The 19,301-nt window shown below is 48.1% G+C and overlaps 5 protein-coding genes across 5 annotated transcripts; 2 read left to right on the forward strand and 3 right to left on the reverse strand.

Moving 5' to 3' along the window:
* Positions 1-884: 884 nt before the first annotated feature.
* Positions 885-2,659, forward strand: GL218_01942 (WD repeat-containing protein 5; the record flags this gene model as incomplete). The annotated part of the gene is made up of 2 exons (XM_033578429.1): positions 885-1,891; positions 2,008-2,659. The coding sequence occupies 2 exons, from the start codon at positions 885-887 to the stop codon at positions 2,657-2,659; spliced, it is 1,659 nt and encodes a 552-aa protein (XP_033439182.1).
* A 575-nt stretch (positions 2,660-3,234) lies between these two features.
* On the reverse strand, positions 3,235-9,790 carry GL218_01943 (E3 ubiquitin-protein ligase ubr11; the record flags this gene model as incomplete). Its single annotated transcript, XM_033578430.1, has 2 exons — positions 3,235-3,502; positions 3,561-9,790. The coding sequence occupies 2 exons, from the start codon at positions 9,788-9,790 to the stop codon at positions 3,235-3,237; spliced, it is 6,498 nt and encodes a 2,165-aa protein (XP_033439183.1).
* Positions 9,791-11,713: 1,923 nt separating this feature from the next.
* On the forward strand, positions 11,714-12,325 carry GL218_01944 (Partner of Y14 and mago; the record flags this gene model as incomplete). The annotated part of the gene is made up of 1 exon (XM_033578431.1): positions 11,714-12,325. The coding sequence occupies one exon, from the start codon at positions 11,714-11,716 to the stop codon at positions 12,323-12,325; it is 612 nt and encodes a 203-aa protein (XP_033439180.1).
* A 957-nt stretch (positions 12,326-13,282) lies between these two features.
* GL218_01945 (Protein FMP42) lies at positions 13,283-15,069 on the reverse strand (the record flags this gene model as incomplete). The annotated part of the gene is made up of 2 exons (XM_033578432.1): positions 13,283-14,763; positions 14,838-15,069. The coding sequence occupies 2 exons, from the start codon at positions 15,067-15,069 to the stop codon at positions 13,283-13,285; spliced, it is 1,713 nt and encodes a 570-aa protein (XP_033439181.1).
* Positions 15,070-17,093: 2,024 nt separating this feature from the next.
* Positions 17,094-18,394, reverse strand: GL218_01946 (Secreted beta-glucosidase sun1; the record flags this gene model as incomplete). The annotated part of the gene is made up of 2 exons (XM_033578433.1): positions 17,094-17,144; positions 17,195-18,394. The coding sequence occupies 2 exons, from the start codon at positions 18,392-18,394 to the stop codon at positions 17,094-17,096; spliced, it is 1,251 nt and encodes a 416-aa protein (XP_033439178.1).
* Positions 18,395-19,301: the final 907 nt, after the last annotated feature.

The raw sequence follows: 19,301 nt of genomic DNA on the forward strand, positions 1-19,301 counted from the left end.
AGATGCACCTTAAGCCGTGGAGGAGTAATAAGCTGCTCACTCCTGACTGCAGAGCTAGGTTCCTGAAATTGACTCTTGTAGTTGTTGTAAGATAAAACTTACAAAAACTCGTGAAGAAAGGAGGATTGTTGCGATACGACTCAAATCATTTGAAATTACTTGGATACAAACTACAAAAACCACATGTTACTGCTCGTGTTACTCGGACATACACTACATATGTATGTATGTACATATCGCTAGCGATACTAGGTTAGGATACAGATACTAGGATACTAGGATACTAGGGATAACCATGGTGCCTTTTCCTACAGGGATCCCACAATAGCAGTTCGTTATTTCCTCATTAAAAGCTTCCATGCTTAGCCTTGTCATGCCTGTCTTTGCGTGCATAAGAAATCATAGAAATATACTTTAGAGTTGCAGTCCCCCTGCATTGAACTTTCATCCAGATCGGCATCCATGCCGGCTTCTTTCTCCTGGAAAGGGTAGGACTTGCCGAGAACGATTGGTAATTGTCTTTTACAGTTGCCATGCGCACCGTATTACACTGTGTTCACCGTTGATTTAAGTGAGGCGCGTGCTCGACGCGATAAAGATTAGCGGTATTATAAAGTGGAGCTGCGATAGGGTAATATAGTCCAATTATATCCCGATTTGATAAGAAGACCCCGCTAAAAAATATAATTCCAATCAGCCTTGTCATGTCGCGTCGTCGTCACATCACATCACATGTATCTATTTCATCTAAGCAAGGCTGTAATATCTCCTATCTGATCTGCTTGCCTTGCCCCTCGATTAAGATATAGCTTCTCAATCGATACTATATCCTGACAAATGACCCCCCGGTAGTAAATACAAGGCTCTTCTACAGCGAAGACATCATGTCTGGCGTTGTTGATACCACCGCCACCGCCCCCGAGCCACCAACTAAGCGTCGCAAAGTCCACGATGACGATAGTATCGATTCGACCCCTGTTCCACACTACGACACCCCAAAGGAGAAAGATGGCAAGCATACCCTTAGCGTCTCCATCCGGGAGAAAACCGTAGACAGTCGCTCTGAGAGCCAAAGCCCCAGTCGAAGTCGAAGCCGGAGTCGCGAACGTCGCCGCGAGACAGATTACTCCTCCGATGAACGTTCGCCGCGCCGCAGTAGATCCCTCTCCAGTTCTCGCTCACGTATACGCTCGCGACACTCAAGTTCCGGCAGTCGATTATCAAGCCACTCACACTCACGCTCACGATCCCGAACCCCAAGATCACGCTCCCGCTCCCGCACCCGCACCCCCTCAGACTCGCGCTCCCCTCGAGCCGCAACCTCCCCCCTCCTCCGCAACACCCACGCCCCCTCCTCCTCCTCCCCCACACCGCCCTCCCGCCAACTCGCTAAACCACACTACACCCCGCGACTAGTCCTAGCCGGGCACGCGCGCGCGATATCGCAAGTGCGCATCTCGCCCGACGGGGAATGGATCGCGTCGTCGTCCGCGGACGGGACCGTGCGCATCTGGTCCGTGGCCACGGGCCAGCACGCCGAGACCCTGGTCGGCCACATGGCCGGCGTGTCGGCCGTCGCCTGGGCTCCCGACAGCAAGACGCTGGCCTCGGGGTCCGACGACAAGGCCATTCGCCTGTGGGACCGGGTCACGGGGCGGCCGGCGCGCGCGGGCAAGCCGTTGCTGGGCCATCATAGCTACGTGTATAGCCTGGCGTTCTCGCCCAAGGGGAATATCCTGGCGAGCGGGAGTTACGACGAGGCGGTTTTCCTCTGGGATGTGCGTGCTGGCCGGTTGATGAGGAGTCTGCCGGCCCATAGCGATCCTGTGAGTGGGATTGACTTTTGTAGGGATGGGACGTTGGTGGTTAGTTGTAGTACGGATGGGTTGACGTGAGTTTATTTTTTTTAATTCTTTTTTTTACCTTCCTCTCTTACTTGCCCTCCCCTCCTTTTAAATATTCTTCAGTGTTGTACAAGTAGCTAACTATTGTTTTTCTACAATACAGCCGAATATGGGACACATCCACAGGCCAATGTCTGCGAACCCTCGTGCACGAGGACAACCCTCCCATAACATCAGTATGCTTCGCGCCCAACGGGCGGTACGTACTAGCCTTCAGCATGGACTCATGCCTACGACTATGGGACTACGTCTCCGGCACCGTGAAGAAGACATACCAAGGCCACGAGAACTCCAAGTTCAGCATCGGCGGGTGCTTCGGTACCGTCCCTACCACCACCATCGCCACCACCACCACTACCACTACCACTAAAGATATCGACGACGGAGAGGAAACCGGAAGAACAGCAACAGCTTTTGTAGCAGCCCCCAGCGAAGACGGCGACATCGTGCTCTGGGACGTCCGCACCAAGGAGATTGTGCAGCGCATCCGGCGCGCCCACGATGGCGTGTGCTTCTGGGTCGACGTCCACGGCGACACCATGGTTAGCGCGGGCCAGGACGGCAAGATCAAGGTATACAGACATCAGCAAGCAGGAGATGCGAGTGCCAAAAAGGTTAACGGCGTATCCCCCGAGACGAAGGAGGCAAATGTGGATGTGGATGTGGATGTGGATATGGATATGGGTGCTGAGAAAGACGGGGTTGAAGGAAGTGAATCCCCTCTGAAGGATGAAGATGTCAAGAAGGAAGAGTAAAACCAGCCAGACGAAAGAGGATAGACATACGAGCTTGACCTTGCGGTAGATATTAGGTATAATCAGGGGCTACCAGGTGATAGCCGCAGGGTAATTGTGTCGAATAACTTAGACAGTGCAACATACCCATCCCATAATTTAATGCACAACTAATAAAAGACCTCGATTTATTTTCAATCAGACAAGTACCTAGACTAGGCTACCCGGGACACACATCACCACGAAACGACCATCTTAAGATATTAGGTAGGTCAAGTCAACTTAAACAAACTATCTATTTAAATGCATCCTCTCATCTATCCATACTTTTTGAGACGGTACCTAGGCGGTGAAGCCATGTAATATACTCATAGCGATCGCATTCGTTAGCATAAAACTTCGCATTACATCATGATTGATTGATCGATTGTTGTATACTCCCTTCTTCTTGTAGTATACCTACAACCAATAACGTCCGTCTTCGTACCTTACAGAAGAAATATTGAGGGTTGACCACAACGCCGGCGGTTATCCTCACTTCTGCTGTCATTCCTTACAAGCATCATATGCGCAGGAACTTTCCCTTTACCTCGCGCCTATATAGTCTCCCACCCGCCACTATTAATGTCCGCCTCGAGCTTTCTGCTGATGAAGCTAGGGATGCCGTGGCTAAGCCACATGGTGCGCAGCATCGAATCGTAGCGCTTCTGATTGAGGAAGAGCTGACGCCCGTGGCGTAACCCGATATCCACCTCGCCGTACTTGTCGATGTACGGCGCACTGCTGAAGCTTCCTGACGTACGATGCAGGTAGAAAATAGCGCACTTGCGAATGTTGATGAACAGCCCGATATTGCCCTGGCACCTGATGGATAATATTAGTACATCTGGTATACCATGTCATATAATGAAAAGTGACTTACTTGAACAGCATATGTTGCTGTGCACCCCCGATCCTCATCACAGGCTTGTCCGGCCCCGGCTCTGAGTATTCCATGGTACAACACATGGTCTGCCCGCAGAAGATGTCACCGCACATTAGACAAACCATAGGATCGGTCAAGTCTTTACCGGTCTTAGGGCATCTTCTCTTAGCGGACTCCTCGATAAGAGTATCAAAGTTCTTAGGTAAGCCGACGAGTTCGAAGATGCCAGGATGACTTAGTTGGGCGGATCTGGGCAGAGTTTCTTCGATCCCCTGTTCGATAGCAAAGTGCGTGGCTCTGGCGCGTCCGCGTATTTGGTGGCGGAGCCAACCGTCGACCATAGCTTGTGTGCGCGGGGGCCAACCAAACTGACTACCTAAGGGTGTTAAAGACGCACACATTTCATCGAAGGATGGTAATCGCAGCGCGGCCGTCAGACGTGAAAGTTCGTCCGCTTCTGGAGCCAGAGATATGTGGCTATTGAAGTCAACTCCAAGGTGAACATGGAGGAGAATTGCTACTTTTCTTAAGAACACCAGGGCGTATTTTTTAACGAAAGAATGGAGGTTTTCTAGGCTATCAAAACCCGGTTGATCGAACCCAAGGTTGGGTAGATCGTCAGACGGTACCAGGAACTCATCCCCGATCAGGATTTCGTGGCTGACGTTCATCCCAGCCATCGTAATATAGTGGAAGAAACTAGCGAAGTTGTTCATAGCGGGGTCTTCTTTATTCCGGTTGTTCATATATTCAAGCCATCTGGAAAGCGTTAGGTTCTGAGATACGTTGTGGACAACCTTGACTATCTCAGCAAGATAGCAAAGCCGGACTAAATGCATCGGGTCCATGTTCTGCGCGACGGAGACGCCAAACATAGCCTCGCACAAGAAGACGAATACATCTTGACTTAGAAGCGGTGGGTGCTCGTCGTACGGGGGTAAGGTATCCTTTGCGTCCGTATTAAAGTAGGCCGATATGAAGAGTTGGAAAAACTGGCGCTCGCTGGACTTGCAAAATTCTCGCTCGATATCATTAGCTCCCCCATGTCTAAAGCCACCAATTGCTATATATGACGACACCGTCTCGGACAGAATTCGAAGTTGAACTAGAAGTTGCTCCGGCATCCTTTCAATCAAGGTCATTCCGTACTGGGCTTCGACGCCTCGTTGTTGTATCTCTGCCGCAGAAATCGAGTAACCCACAGACTGGGCTAATACGTCGCTGGCATATAACTCTTCGTCCCTGCCCTCGTGTACGAAGGTCGCGGGCACAAGTTTATTCTTACGAAGCGTATCACGTAGTCGTCGATATATTAGCATCAGCTCCTTGTCACCGTGTTGTGATTCTGGCGGCGAATGTGACCGTACACTTGACCCGGGCGTAGGTGCGAGGGAGAATGTGTCACTGGAAGCTGCTGATGGTACAGTCCTAAAAGTATTGGGATCCCAGAACGGCGATTGGCTGGCACTAGACTTCTCGAACAGACCCTCTGGCATTCTTGTACGCAAGTAGTTGATGAAGGCAGTTTGGCTCTGATCTCGTGTTACTACTGCAGAGTAATGACGCCCTGTCATAAAGGTAGATATGAAGGAAGAGAAGTCTGTATTAGGTTGCAATATACCAGGGTAAGCCTCTTCTTTACCATCCCAGGTGATAGGCAAGAAGGCATTACCAAGGGCTTTGCAGAGAGGACACACAAATTCTAGACGCTCCAGGGATTCGGGGTGGTGACGTGCTATCTGATGCCCGTGTCGACGGAGGGTCGCTTCCATATACATATCGAAGCAGCTGAAATGCATTATGTGACCACATCCGACAGAGACTGGCCCTGACCGACAGAGCTTGGCTGGGAAACCTTTGCCAAGGCCTTGCCTTTCGTTGTGGAATACCTGTCCATCTTTATTGACCTTTTCTACTGTCTGCCTGTTTTCATGGGCAAGGCCAAACGGACGGATTGCCTCGGCCGAGCGATCAAGGTTGACCGGAGTATTTGCGGCTTCTCTAACGAAGTCCGGGTCTTGGAGGTCAGTTTGTCGAAGGATTTTGCTCTTGGTAAAGAGTGCGAAAGTCCCGTATAGGCGTCCGTCGTCGGTATCTTCTTGGCATAATATGCAGGTACCTCTTGGATATTTCCAGAAGTTCTTCTGCTCTTCCATAGGCTTAGATTCATCCATGTCATCCCATTCGTCTTCGCCCCAGTCAAGATCCCCCTGTTTCTCCAGGAAGTTCTTTTGCTGCTGCTGAAATTGTGCCATGACTCTGGCTTGGCGGTCAAGTGCTGCTTTCTTCTTTCGTTCGCGCTCCTCTTCGGCACTGTGGGCATTCGCTGGCGACGCGGTATCGATCCGATCCGCAGGTATACCTAGTCGCGAGTAGGCCGTATCGAAGTGGCGCGGGTATTTCTGCTTCATTCTCCTCAGGATCAGTGCGATCTTGGCGTGGCAGGCTTTGAACTCCTCCTTAGTCGACATCATGTCCAGAAGGGACACGATAGTCTTTGCATCTGGAGCATCCTGCATGAAGTTACTGCGGGCAGACGTCGTCAGGGCGATATAGACGAAGGAATCAACCCCGGCCGCGGAATCCGTCTCGTTTGCTTTATCCTCAGCAATAGCAATGAGAATCAAATGTAGCACAACCTGCAAGAATGTCTCTACTCTAGTGAACGGGACTTTAGGCGTTAATTTAGCAGCGACTAGAGGGTATAGCAAGCAGTAGTAGATGATCTGTGCAAACATCCCGGTACTGGTAAATTCAGCCAGCTTCACAAAGGCACCAGATTCGATGGGGCGTAGCTTTGGCTCGTACACGATTTCTTCGGCAGGTTTCCCAGTCTTTTTAGAGATCCACTTGCGGTATGCGGCCTCTGATTCCTCCCGCTGATTCTTATTGTAGTGGGCAATGTATGGGTCAATATCCTCGATGAAATGAGGCTTAAGTTCAAAAGTTCCCACGTCAGAGACGCCTTCGGGGGACTTGAATGTAGCTACCTCATCTAGCACGCGCTGGAAGTCTTCTTGCTCGTGGAACTTCTCCGGTAGTTTACTTGATATCTCATTGAATGATAGAGGCCGGAAGCATAGAACATGCGTGATGTCCCTGCGCATCGCCATTAGATGCGTCTGCTGCTCATCCTTAACCGGAATTAGCGAAGTTCGGTCGCTCAGTAATACGATTAAAAAGTGAACCATATCTTCGACAACATCAAGATGTTGAATCTCATCCTGAGCGTTCGAAGTCTGTTCGAATAACCCCTTGATCCAGCTTTCCATACCAAAACGGTCAACAATCGAGGCGAGAACCCGGCTCGGGTTACAGACCACCATTGCGGTCTGGAGTAGGAAGATATCTCGCGCATGCGTAACATCCCTGTGTAGAATATTTTTATACGTCCCAGCTTGATGCCTCAAACTAATGCCATTGCGCACCCACATTCCAGCCTTAATCTGGGCAAGCCAAGTGCAAACACGTAGAGGATAGTCAAATGCGGCCATAAGATAGTCCTCGGGGGTATAATCTCGCCTAGGCATAGTTTTTCGGCCCATTGACCGAGGCTTCATCTTCAGTTCTTGCGAGGTGAAGTTCAAAATCGACTTGAGTTCCTGCTGAGACATGTGCTTCCCACACTCGATCAACCATGATAGAGTGTAATGTAACGCGTGGTGAAAGCTAATAGACTGCTCTCCCACGATGAACCTGACCACTTCAAACTTGGCTGCCTCACCGGCGAATTCAAAGTCACACAACGTCTTGAATCGCACTTCCTCTTTAATTTCAGCCTGAGTAAATCTGGCACGCTCCGCTCCAACCGAGTTGATGATGACACTCTTAGCTGCCGTTCGTATAGCCTTCTCGAGATATGGGAGATCTTGTTCTGGGAGGCTCCGGAAAGAGCCTGATAGAAGCCTGCAAAGCCTGTTGATTTCTCGCGTCATCAACGAGGCGCCGATCCAACTATCAGTTTCGTACTCCACATGCTCGCCAACGGCTCGAATGTTCGGGCAGATACCCTGATGAAGCTTCACTAGGTCGAGAAATTGCATTAAGTATCTTTCTTCGGTCCTCATGCGCTCCTGCACATGAGCCGAACCGAGGAGGAATTTAAGATCGACGTAGAAGTGATACATCCGCCTGTTCGTCACCGAACCGGTGTCGAACCCAAGGACAGCACTCGACGAAACCTCCCAAGGATGACCAACTTGTCGAGTAGTCAAGAACGTGTATAGAATGGCCATGAGAGTGGTCAAAAAGTTGCCTCTTTCGACTACTTCGGCAGTAATAGACGGTGTTGTTAGCATCTGTAACGATATATTGATAATTGAGTGGTCAGGCTCGCGGTCTCCTATAAGATATAACTGCGCTAATGTTGTATATAACGCAGCAAATCGAAGGCCTAATACTCTCTTGAACTCGGGGATAGTGACAACCGTAGAGATATATAAGGATCGCAGGTCGTTACGGACTTTCTTCCACATTCTTAGGTCGAAGAGAATTAGCCAATCCAGACGGACTCGCTGGAAGACATCTTCAAATGGATGGACACTATCACGTTCCATATAAGCTGCCGGTGTCTCAACCCAGTACCTCCCAGGCTTTGGAGGCCCTGCTTTACCCGCCTTAGAAAGACCAGGAGTCTTAGGAATCTCAAGATTAGCTTTTGCATATACGGTCGGGGCTATCAAAGGCTCGGCAGTATCCGAGTCCGATGGTGTAAGGTCCCGATCCCGGGTCGCGCGTCTCGGTACAGGAGGTGGCGGCGGAGGGGGTGGATAACCTGCCATTGTCGCTTCTTCCTCTTCGAGAGACGCCACACCTGGTCCGATCCAGTCGGGTACATTCACATCGGCGCCGCCAGCGTCCGGTCGCGTGTCCACCATCATCACATCCTCATCCTCGTCTTCGTCTTCTTCGTCATCGTTGTCTTCCTCTCCACTGGAAGGTGTCCGATTACCGACGTCCATATCTTCATCGTCATCATCGTTATCATCATCATCCGAATCAAGAAATTCTGCTAGAGTGGCTGTGTTGCCCTGCTCAGTTAAGAATCTTGCTCGTTGTATAAAAATTGTGGCTGTATGGGCCTCAAGCGGGTCATATTCAAGTTTCTCCTCGTCCTCGAGGCCATCTTTACCAGGCATCGCATGCGTGCCGGGGCTCCCTTTCCGCCAGGGCTTCAGGAGCTCTTCACAGACAACCATTCGGAGGATATTCTGGTCGTTTCCTACTACGCACCCCGATATGTCGTTTAACCAGTCAATCATAGTTCCACACATCTGCTCTCGGAATGTATCACGAGATGACCGAATGGTGACAGTTATCTTGATATGTTCAAGAATGGTAGCGCACTTCAGCAACCTCTCTATGCTCGTATCGTATTTCAGAATACTCCGGCCGATCGAGTCAGTTTCTAGTGCTCTGTTATATCCTTCTTTAAGAGTCGTACTACACGCCCGCGCGACTTGGTCTTGAACTTCCTTCACTGTATGTTTCTCGTCATTCCAAAGCAGCAGCGCATACTCCCCAGGTGATTCGACATCCCCGCCGCAGTAAGTCGAAGCTAAGCGGGACATCTTCTCATCTTTTTCGATAGATTCTCTCGTCTTAGGCTGTCGAAGTTGCTCGGGAGCGCAGGAGATGACATCGCAGATGAAATCAAGGACTCGGGAAACTGTCATACGGATATTGGAAGCAACGTCTTCGGGCAATCCAGCAACCTCTTTACCCTTTCCTTTCGACCGGTCTTCCTCGCGCTCACTATGAATTGTGCAAAACATAGGAGTTTTCCAAGCTTCAGGATCACCACAATCACAACAGCCACTATTCCCTGGCGATATTGAAATCCGTACCATATGGCCTGTGTGATCTGTGGCGTTGAAACATTTGCTGCACAGGCAACATGTCTCGTCGGTACTGCAAGTCTTGCAACCATACGACGCCTCCCCAGCTCGAAATATGTGACCGCATGCCTTACCACGGGCAGCCTCGGTATATTCGGCCCCCTCTACGGCTCCCTGAGCTTCACGGAGCTTCAAGGTGCTCTTTGGCGTGAGTTTACCATCGGGGAAAAACAGTCGCAGGTGTTCGGGTCTCCCTCCAGCCATAGACCAGAAGAGATTATATAAGAGATCCCGACAGGCGGCTTCCTCGTATCGGTATCCATAACGTCGGGGTAGCTCTATTAGATGTTGACAGAGCTGGAGCTCTTGAGTAGACATAGCGGTGTCCATGACTAGACTCGACGAATTATCATTTCTAATATGGAGAAAAGTGGGAGATGGACGGCAACCAGGGTGAGAGAATTTGTAGATAGATATCGAAGAAGTAGAACCGAGGTCGATGGTGGATGAGTTGGTGGCGGCACGTGTGGAGAGTCAATGTCTTCGAGAATATGGGTGCTGTTATTTAATAGGTGATGGCGTAAAGGTGGTGTATATATTAAACTAATGTACCTAGGTAACTTAAAGTAGAAATAGGTATAATCCACCTAGATAAACAAAGAAACACGCGTCCCACCATGAACAATTGAGAAAAGGTAAGTACGGAGGGGGGAAATAGGTGAAACAGGTGAAATCGAGATTTGATGATTAGAAAGCTTCAGAGAAGAAGCGCATTCCATTCCCCCCTCCTACGTAAGTACTGGAGGTTATTTGAGACTAAAATTCGTTATCAGTGATAAGATTACTACCGCAGTTACCGTCAATCCATCACACTATGTATTGTGACTCGGTCGCATTTAGCAGCTGCGAATCAGCATTTGAGCTTTAGCGTCTCTCTTAAGTAATACAGTTTGCCGCCATGTGCTGCTATGTATATCATATACTGTATATTAGGTACACGCCATATTATTCATATCACCGTCAGTATCATAACCAAATGAAAGTGTTACACCTCATCTAACAAATTCCATTTGCTCGTACTAATGGCAAATTTGATAATTACCTTATATAGTTCCACAATTTTAGGATAGATAATGTATATAGAAATACATTTCCTTTTCTTTATTTGCAATGATTGATTACATGTATCTAAGATGTTATAAGAAGTTGACCAACGTTTACACACTGGCAAATCGAGTTGGTCTAATGAATGAGATTAACTATTTATCTTAGATGCCTTAATTGTAATTTTCTAATATACGTTTGGGCAAGCATTCACACGAGCATCGTATAGTCGTTTAATACGGGAAGAGGTAGATATAAATATAGCGTTTGTGCGAACTGTGCTATAAAGAATTGTTCCGGTCTATAAGGTACAACTGTGCAGTTTTTGAGACACTCGATCGTTCCCGGAAGTTTCCATGTTCCATATCAAGCATTCTCTAATCTCAGGAGTTGATGGTGGTCGCTTATTCATCCTGGACGTATCGGGATCGGATATCCTTCCATTGTCGCTTTCGCATTGTTAGTCGCGGTACTCTCTTCGGAATATCGTTAGGCAGCACATACCCCTCGGTTCAAGTTATCCCAGACCTTGTTCATGCTAGTATCATATAACCTGATATTCCGTTAGCAGCTACACCTTATTCCCATATTCCCGTAGAAGTCCACGTACATCTCGAAAGCGAAAGCCGAGGTAAAGACAACACCCAGCATCTGCCAGTTTGATCGGAAAAAGGCGCTGTGCGAAGAATTGTTAGCTTAACAAAGCTTATAGCTATAGGTATGGTCGACTTGCTTGTAGAAAGAGTTTACGGCGGCCTATTGCGCGATTAGTTAGTTGCAGCGCATCAACAGCAATCGGGCAGGAGTAAATCATACCATAGCGAATACCGTCTGAAGAGGTATATATCAAGGATATAGGGGTGCGACTTTTGGGTAGATTGAGGGAGACTGTTGGCGTTGCTGAATGACAGACGTCGTGAAGTCAATGCGTAAGTTCCAACTTCGCAGGTTCCAAGCCGAAGAAAGAATTGGTGATTTAGAAATGGCTATTTCTAATTGGTTGAAGCTTAAAGAATTGATGATCCACTTTTTTTCTCCGAGATATAGTGGGCTATTCTTCCATTTGAGCCCCTCAGCCTTCACTCCCACTAATAAGCTCTCATTACTATAACTATATTTTTCGCTTTCTTCGCTTCATACTTCACAACATTTTACAACCTACGCCCAGAAAGCCCATTTCAAGTGCACAACAACATAATACATCCCCCCATGCCTTCCGAACCGTCGACTGCGGGCATCGTCACAGACGAGAACAGTGGCGAGCGCCAAATCCCAGAGTCCGTGCGCGCAGACGGTACCACAAGGAAAGCGATTAAGATCCGCCCTGGGTATAGACCACCAGAGGACGTCGAGCTCTACAAGAACCGCACCGCCGAGTCGTTCCGCAACCGCGGCAAAGGCGGCGTCATCGGGGCAGAAGGATTAAAGGAACAAAAGCAAGAAACTGCTGCTGCTGCGTCCGCCGCCAGCAACAAAAACGCCAAACGCCGAGAAGCAAGGAAGAAGGCAAAGCAGTCGCAAGATCCCGCCGAAGCGACCAATAACAACGCTTCCGGAGACACGAACGCCGCCAAGGCCGAGGATGTTGCCGACCCAGAAGCCGAGAGAGAAAAGAAGGCCCGCAATCTAAAGAAGAAGCTGAAGCAAGCGAAGGACCTGAAGAGCAAAAAGGAAGGCGGCGAATCTCTTCTGCCAGAGCAGATAGCCAAAGTCATCAAGATTAATGAGCTTGTGAGAGAGCTTGAAGCGCTCGGTTTCGATGCCGACGGTGAACCCAAGACAAATACAGATACGACACCAGAGACAGCAAAGGAGGGTTGATCACGCAAATTTACGACAAGCATTCAATCTGATGGTTTAAGCAGAACGTTGCCGTAAAATACACTTCGCTACGCATCGTAGCAGTAGCGATGATAGTATTACGATACCAGCTATTAAAGTCATGGTACACGTCCAAGTGAAAACGGACCAGTTGGGTCAGCACGATATCTATTAAGTCTAGATACCAGCGTCACCAGACACGACGTTAAACGGCTACGACGTCAAGCTTATTGCAAGGGTTATTAACCCAGAGTATTAGACCCAAGCATCCTCCGCCATGGTCCCTCGAGGGACACTCAGCATGCCCAACGCTGGCGCTGCATTGTTATGGGCTATAGTCCAAATCTTTACCCTTTTACGGCGAAGAAATCCGGCTACATTAACGTATGAGTCAAGCGATTCAGAGTTTTCATGCATAGCGGGTAGTTATTGAATAAGGGCGTTTTACGTTGATGCTTTATATAATCTACTATGTATAAGACTTTATTCATAGAAGATTCGCGAATCAAAATTATCCAAAAACTTTATATAAGTTCGGAATTTAGCTTCATAAAATTTAAGACGCATTTATATTTATAATTAAAAGTATAACAATTTCTTCGATATATTCAAGAGATTGCAAAATGCTATGATTTAGAAACGCCCATTCAATACGCCTTACCACATTTGCCTTCTCTGCCTTCCATATACACAAATCACTCAAATGCATGAATGAAGATAAATGTCCCGTAGAATGTATTTTCATTTTAAATAATTTATCCTATGTAAGCCCAAGAAGTATATCTGCATATATATAGGTACCGTTAACATCTCAAAAACGCCAAACACACTATATATAGCCTAGGTATGTATAAGCAAGTGCGGAGCACCTATATATAAATCAAAATAAACCACCTCGCCATGCAACTTTTAAGACCTCCAAAAAGTTCGTCAAAGGCGTAAATAGTCATAAATACCTTAGTACTCCCCCCTACCGTTAATATACGCGGCCACATCCCTCTTCCGCCCTAGCCTCCGAGACTGAAGGCCTACGAATCCCACAAGACACACGCCGATGACCAAACCGAGCGCGAGCAACAGCAAGTTAACAGGGACGGGATCGCCGCGGAAGGTGCGGTGGAAGAGGTAGTCGAGGGCGCTCTGGCTAAAGTTAAGCAGGCCGGAGAGGCATATGATGGTGCCGTAGACGATGCCGAAAGTGCGGAAACCGAATACCTTGGCGCTGTAGTCGCTGACGGCTGTGTAGTAAAACGGGCGGTATAGGACAAACAGAACTATATTGGCGTATGCGGCCCACGCGTACGGGAGCACTCCCAAAATTCCTATCAACGTTGCGACCGTCACCAGTGTCGTGAGCACTGCAACGGTACTAGTACGGTCTAGGATAATCCCGATGAAGGGGATCGAGGCAATACCTCCCAGCGGTAGCGCCAGGTCGAAGAAATTGTTGATCTCGATGGCCTTTTCTGACGAGTCGAAAATAGCCTCGTACTGCGGCCGAATAGTCGCGACGAAGTAGTTGATCCGCGTCATCTGTACCACTGTGAACAAACATATCAGTACGAACCATGGCGAGCAGATCTGCTCCCATGCTGTGCGGTTATGCATCACGCCCCATACACCACTCTTCTCGTTCCTCGCCTCCTCGCGGCGAGCTTGCTTATCCTTGTCTACCTTGCTGGAACCTAGTAGTTCTTCGATATCGTGCACAACGTTTTCGTGGTATTCTCTTTGCTCCTCCCGAATAAGCGCAGTCTGTTCGTCCACCTGATCATCAACATCCACAACGTCTAATGTGTCCGTCGGATCAGTAAATGCGGGGGCCTCGATCTCCTCGATCATTTCTCCCACAGTTTTATATGACTGTTTGGGGAGTAACGTGAGCTGGAAAACTAGTATTACTGCCGGCACTATAAGGTAAACGAGGAAGAACCGATGGTACCCGAAAGTACCTTCTGTCTTGTTATAGATGATACGATAAACGAGGAACAGGGCGCTCGATGCATCGAACGCCCCTGTAAGTAGCGCGAGGATCAGGCCCGAGTGTCGAGGGAAAGCATTAGATAATTGGAACGAAGATATAAACGTAAACGGTCCACCTAAGGCAAGGCATAGGTAGCCGAAGAGGAATGCATCAAAAGGCAAGCTTTTCGCAAAGGACATGAAAAGCGCGCCTACGCTAAGGAATAGAGCACCTAAGATACCACAGACTCGAGGACCATAGTGATCTAGAATAGCACCAACAGGTAGAGCAGCAACGTTGGTGGCGACAGCTGCTGCAGTGAACATAAGATTTAGATGGATTTCCACACATGTGTCTTCGCCATTGCATATATCTTGATATGCACCCTCTTTCTTCAAGACCGGTTTCAAAGCGGCGTATCCAAACACAACCCCCGCTGCAAAGAGGCAAAACACGACCATAACAACAACTTGAACTAAACGCCAAGCCTATATATTAGCTTCCCTAGCTAGACATCCATCGTCACGAATATCCAGAAGAGCCACTTACGTATTCGTTTCCATTGAGGCACCTCAAAGGCGCCTCTCGACTGTCCAAGGTGAAGGTGCCCCTCATCTTCACCCTCGAAGACGGGGTCCCAGGACTCAGGCAGCGGGTTAAACGTGAGTTTGCGCGCCCTCTCCGAAGCAGCAGCAGACGACGCCGAACCCCGCCGCGACCTGAGCCCCTCGGCAGGAACAATGACGAACGCCTCGAGGGATCCAACACGTTGCAGAGACATGGCTGGCGTTCTATTATAATTAAAAAAAATAAATAACAGCCTACCAAAAATAAAAGTTGGCTAGCGCAACTATGGGATAGAAGAGAAGAAGGAAAAAAAAAAGATAAGAAAAAAAATACTCAAGAAAGGAAAAGTCCAGGATACTTATCCCATGACGATCTACGTTGAAATCGAATCGAATCGAGGCAGCATAAAACCTTAAAGGAGCATAAAAAGCTAAACGCAGAACAGAACAGAACGAACCAAACCAAGCCAAACCAACCCCAGCTTAGCCTATTCAAGCTACCCTAAAGGCTTAGCGCACGAGTCTAAACAGGTGGGGCGGGTCAGAAGGTCATTCGCCAATGCCGGAGCTTTCGATCGCCAGAGCCGTTGGAGCAGCAGCCAGCCAAAAGAAAAAAAGAAAAAAAAGAAAATGTGAGAGTTGACGTTATGTGCCAAGCTGCAGCGGGGAACATCTCCGTACATAGGAACGAGTAGGCAGACGAGGAACGTCCGCCAATGATAACGACCATGAGCCGCAATATACCATTTCGTGGTCGGATGAGTTTATACATACCTAAGTACCCAATATAAAGTACATAAAGACCCCTTGAGCGACGTCGGGTGTATCGCTGATCCGACTTACACACATGGATCCAACATATATACAAGACGGCATGTCGCAACATAGTAACCCGGCGATATGTTAGGTACCTACCCAACCTACCTATCGACGATAACGTTTCAATGCAACTAATTGGGCTTCGGCTACGTGCTAATATATCGGCAGACTGTTATGTAGGATGGACTAATAAACAACAGCTATCGAACTTCTATAATCATGCATCGCCATGACGCAAGAGTGTTTACAGGGGTGCATTTACGATATGCAGGTGAGAGTTCGCTTAAACGTACATACCGTCAGCACCTCAAATTGACCACTGTGCTGTATAGTTATTATTTTATCGAACCCAAAATATTCCTTCAACTACCCACCTAGGTACCTCATAGAAAAGTCTTGCGGTCTCTTATTAGTTTCATTATGTAAGACTTACATGTTATCTTATATTCTAAACTCATATCTATCTAATCAGCCTTATGAGGTCTAAGCTACAGACATGTGGATCCGGAAGCTACCTGTAAATAGCCTTAGTTGGAGGGACCAAGACCGTAGCTAATAGTATAGCTGATAGTAATAGTATAGAATCATCCCGCATTTGATCTTTTACCTTTGATAAGAATCGACTATATACTACATAATACTTGTAATGTTTTTATTGCCAAAGAAAATCATGAATCCGGACTGCTTAATTACTACTTGACTAAGATATTAAACACGAACAGCACGGCATATATTAAATCTCAAGCTCAAGAAGGCAATACGTACGTACGTATATATATATATGTAGATATAATAATTCTACAATACAAATTCAAATAACGAAAAGACAAGGTATATAGTGTACTGATATTACAGAGATACCGCAAGATTTAAACAAATAGAATTGACTTATTTTATGAAATTTTTCATTCTCCGTACCGAGCCCTGTCCTACCAACATGTCCACAGAGTATACTCCCAATATGCCTCCAACCACCTCTCCACCAACTCGTCTTCCGAGACTCCTATCCACTGTATCTTACGGCCTTTTAGTTGTGCAAACTCTGATGAGGGAAACTAGTCAAGGGCTCTATACAGAATACATCGGCCGAGTAACATAGGGGACATATCCACTATCGCATCAAATCGTCGACTCTGAAGCTGCCATTTCGAGATGTTGCGAAACGTCTCGTAGTTCCAACTCCCGCACGCAACAACCCATCCATCTGCGATCAAACGCACAAATCAAGGTATGTCCGGCGTCACCTTGCCACAATGCCTGAAATATACACAATAAAAATTAAATCTGTCACATCGCCCACATGACAAAACAGGCCTCTTGATATTCTGTCGTACTGAGGCGAAATATAGCAAGTATCCATTAGAAAGCAATATAAAACCTAGACCAGTATGACAGAAAACAACCTCCAACTCGCACTCGTTTAGGCATCGGTAAACGTAACAACGGCCTTGCCACCGCTAGGGATGGTAGTCTATACCAGTTAGTAAGGTATACAGAAAGAATATAGATGGAGTTACTTACGGTGCATCCACTGCTGCCAATTGCGTATTCACCATCCTTGAAGTAGCAAGGAATGCTGACATCACCAGTAATGTTGATGTTCATCTTGGGCTTGGCACTGCTGGTAGGCGTGTTCGGGAATAGAGAAATATAAGTGTTACCATCGCTGGACTTGCCAACGCCAAGGATAGTGGGAGCCCAGTTACCGCACTCATCGTGGTCCTCAGAGCAGTCCCAAACACATCCGTCCTCAACTGAGACACCGGGCTGGTTGACGTAGTACTGCAGAGTGGTAGGCTTGTTGTCCCAGTGGTAGTAGTCGGCGGATTCGATGTTGGCCAGCTGGCGGACGGCACCAGGCTGTGCGTCTACGGGGATAACCATAGCCTCGATACCGGGGTAGTCGGTACGGCAGATAGCTACATTCTTCTGCATCTTGTTGTTGATGGTAATACCCGGGACACCTGGCTCGCAGAGAGTCTTGGATTCGGGACGGCTAAGCTCGAGATAGCCGTCATCGTTGCAGTACAATCCACCCACGGATTGCTTGGTGCTTCCTTGAGCCGAAGGCCATTGCGACTTAACATATCCTTCGGGGCAAGCATAGGAGTAGAATCCAGTCTTCTTGGCCATTCCCTTCACACCGGTCTCGATGAAGCTGATGGAAAAGTCACCAAACTTGTAGCTAGGTGTGTATTGAAGACCGCTCCAGCCACCGAGGCCGAGCCACTTAAGAGGAACAGCACCGTACTCCTCAGGGAAGTGGTCGCACCTGATCTTGCCATCGGGGAAATCAGCATCGATACCAGTGGCGTATCCAGTGGAATCGGAGCTCGAAGAGGTCGCGGCAGGGGCGGAAGAGGTTGTGGTAGGAGCAGCGGAAGACGAAGAGCTCGCAGTAACCTTCTGGATGAAGACCGCGTCGCTCTTGGAAGACGAGCTGCTAGTAACAGCAGGCGGGGGAGGAGGGGTGAAAGTAGGGGTAGTCTCGCCAACAACGACGTAGAGACCCTTGTCCAACCCATTCTTGGCCTCGTCAGCGCTCACTACCTTATCGTCAAGCACGTACTGGGTAACGGTAGCAGGAACATAGGTAGTTTCAACATCGCGCTTCTCGGCGGCGTTCTTCTTGTGGTGATGGTGGCCGTGGTGGTGGGGCTGGGCAGCCGCGCTGGCAGCAAAGGATGCCGCAACGGCAAGATTCAAGATAGTAGCCTTCATATTTGTTGAAGTTAAACCGGTGGGTACTTCTTAATCAGTATTATCAAGTTTGATAGTCGTGGCTTGAAATCGCAATTCTGGATAGAATCATTGTCAGCGTAACTGCAGGTAGAGGGAATAGCAGCCGTATTCAGTACTGTATCCGAGGGGAGGGGGAGGAAAGCGCTTGTGGGATCAAAGGGAAGTTTCCGTGCAACAGTATTGTGTAAAGGTAGCAAAGCTGTAATTCAAGCTGTGTACTCTATGACGAAGCGACGATGCATATCTGCGCATTGGCACTTACCGATTGAGCTGGTGAAATTGCGTACAAATTTTATCAGTTGCTGATCGAGATAATCGCTAAAGACAAGGAATGTCGAGTATTAGATTGTTAGATTGTTGATTTGTTTGTATCGCGGGTGTATGTAACGAGCGTATTTGCGGTCCCAAAGGAATGTGGTAGAGAGTGGATTGACTCTCAGTTGGAAGACGGCGCGATAGAAAGGGAAACAATGAAGATTCACAAGAGATGGAGGGAGACGGGTGAAATTAATTGTTTGCAGGGAGATAGGAGGTTTAGGGGGACAACAGGTACACAAAGTCCCACGGCGGGTCCTTCCTCTGGGGTGGCCTAGATTCATCCAATAGTATAGAAGCGCTAACCAGAAAAGGAGATAAGTGGCAGTGTAACAGCATAAGAGGACGGCCAATGCTTGACCGACGATGTCCACTTACATGTCCACTACTGCAAGGTACGGCGCACTATTTCGATTCCTGCTGAAATTACCATGACTTAGCATGGTACTTACATGGTAAGTGCAGCAACGTCTGCAGGGATTATATTTAGGGCAAATTTGACGGCGGGTGTACCACCGCACCATTAGCTTCCCGGACTGTTTTCACATTTTCGCGGTAATCCGTACAAACA

This window comes from Daldinia childiae, assembly GCF_008694065.1.
Source record: "Daldinia childiae strain JS-1345 chromosome Unknown Scaffold2, whole genome shotgun sequence".
NCBI classification, from domain to species: Eukaryota; Fungi; Ascomycota; class Sordariomycetes; order Xylariales; family Hypoxylaceae; genus Daldinia; species Daldinia childiae.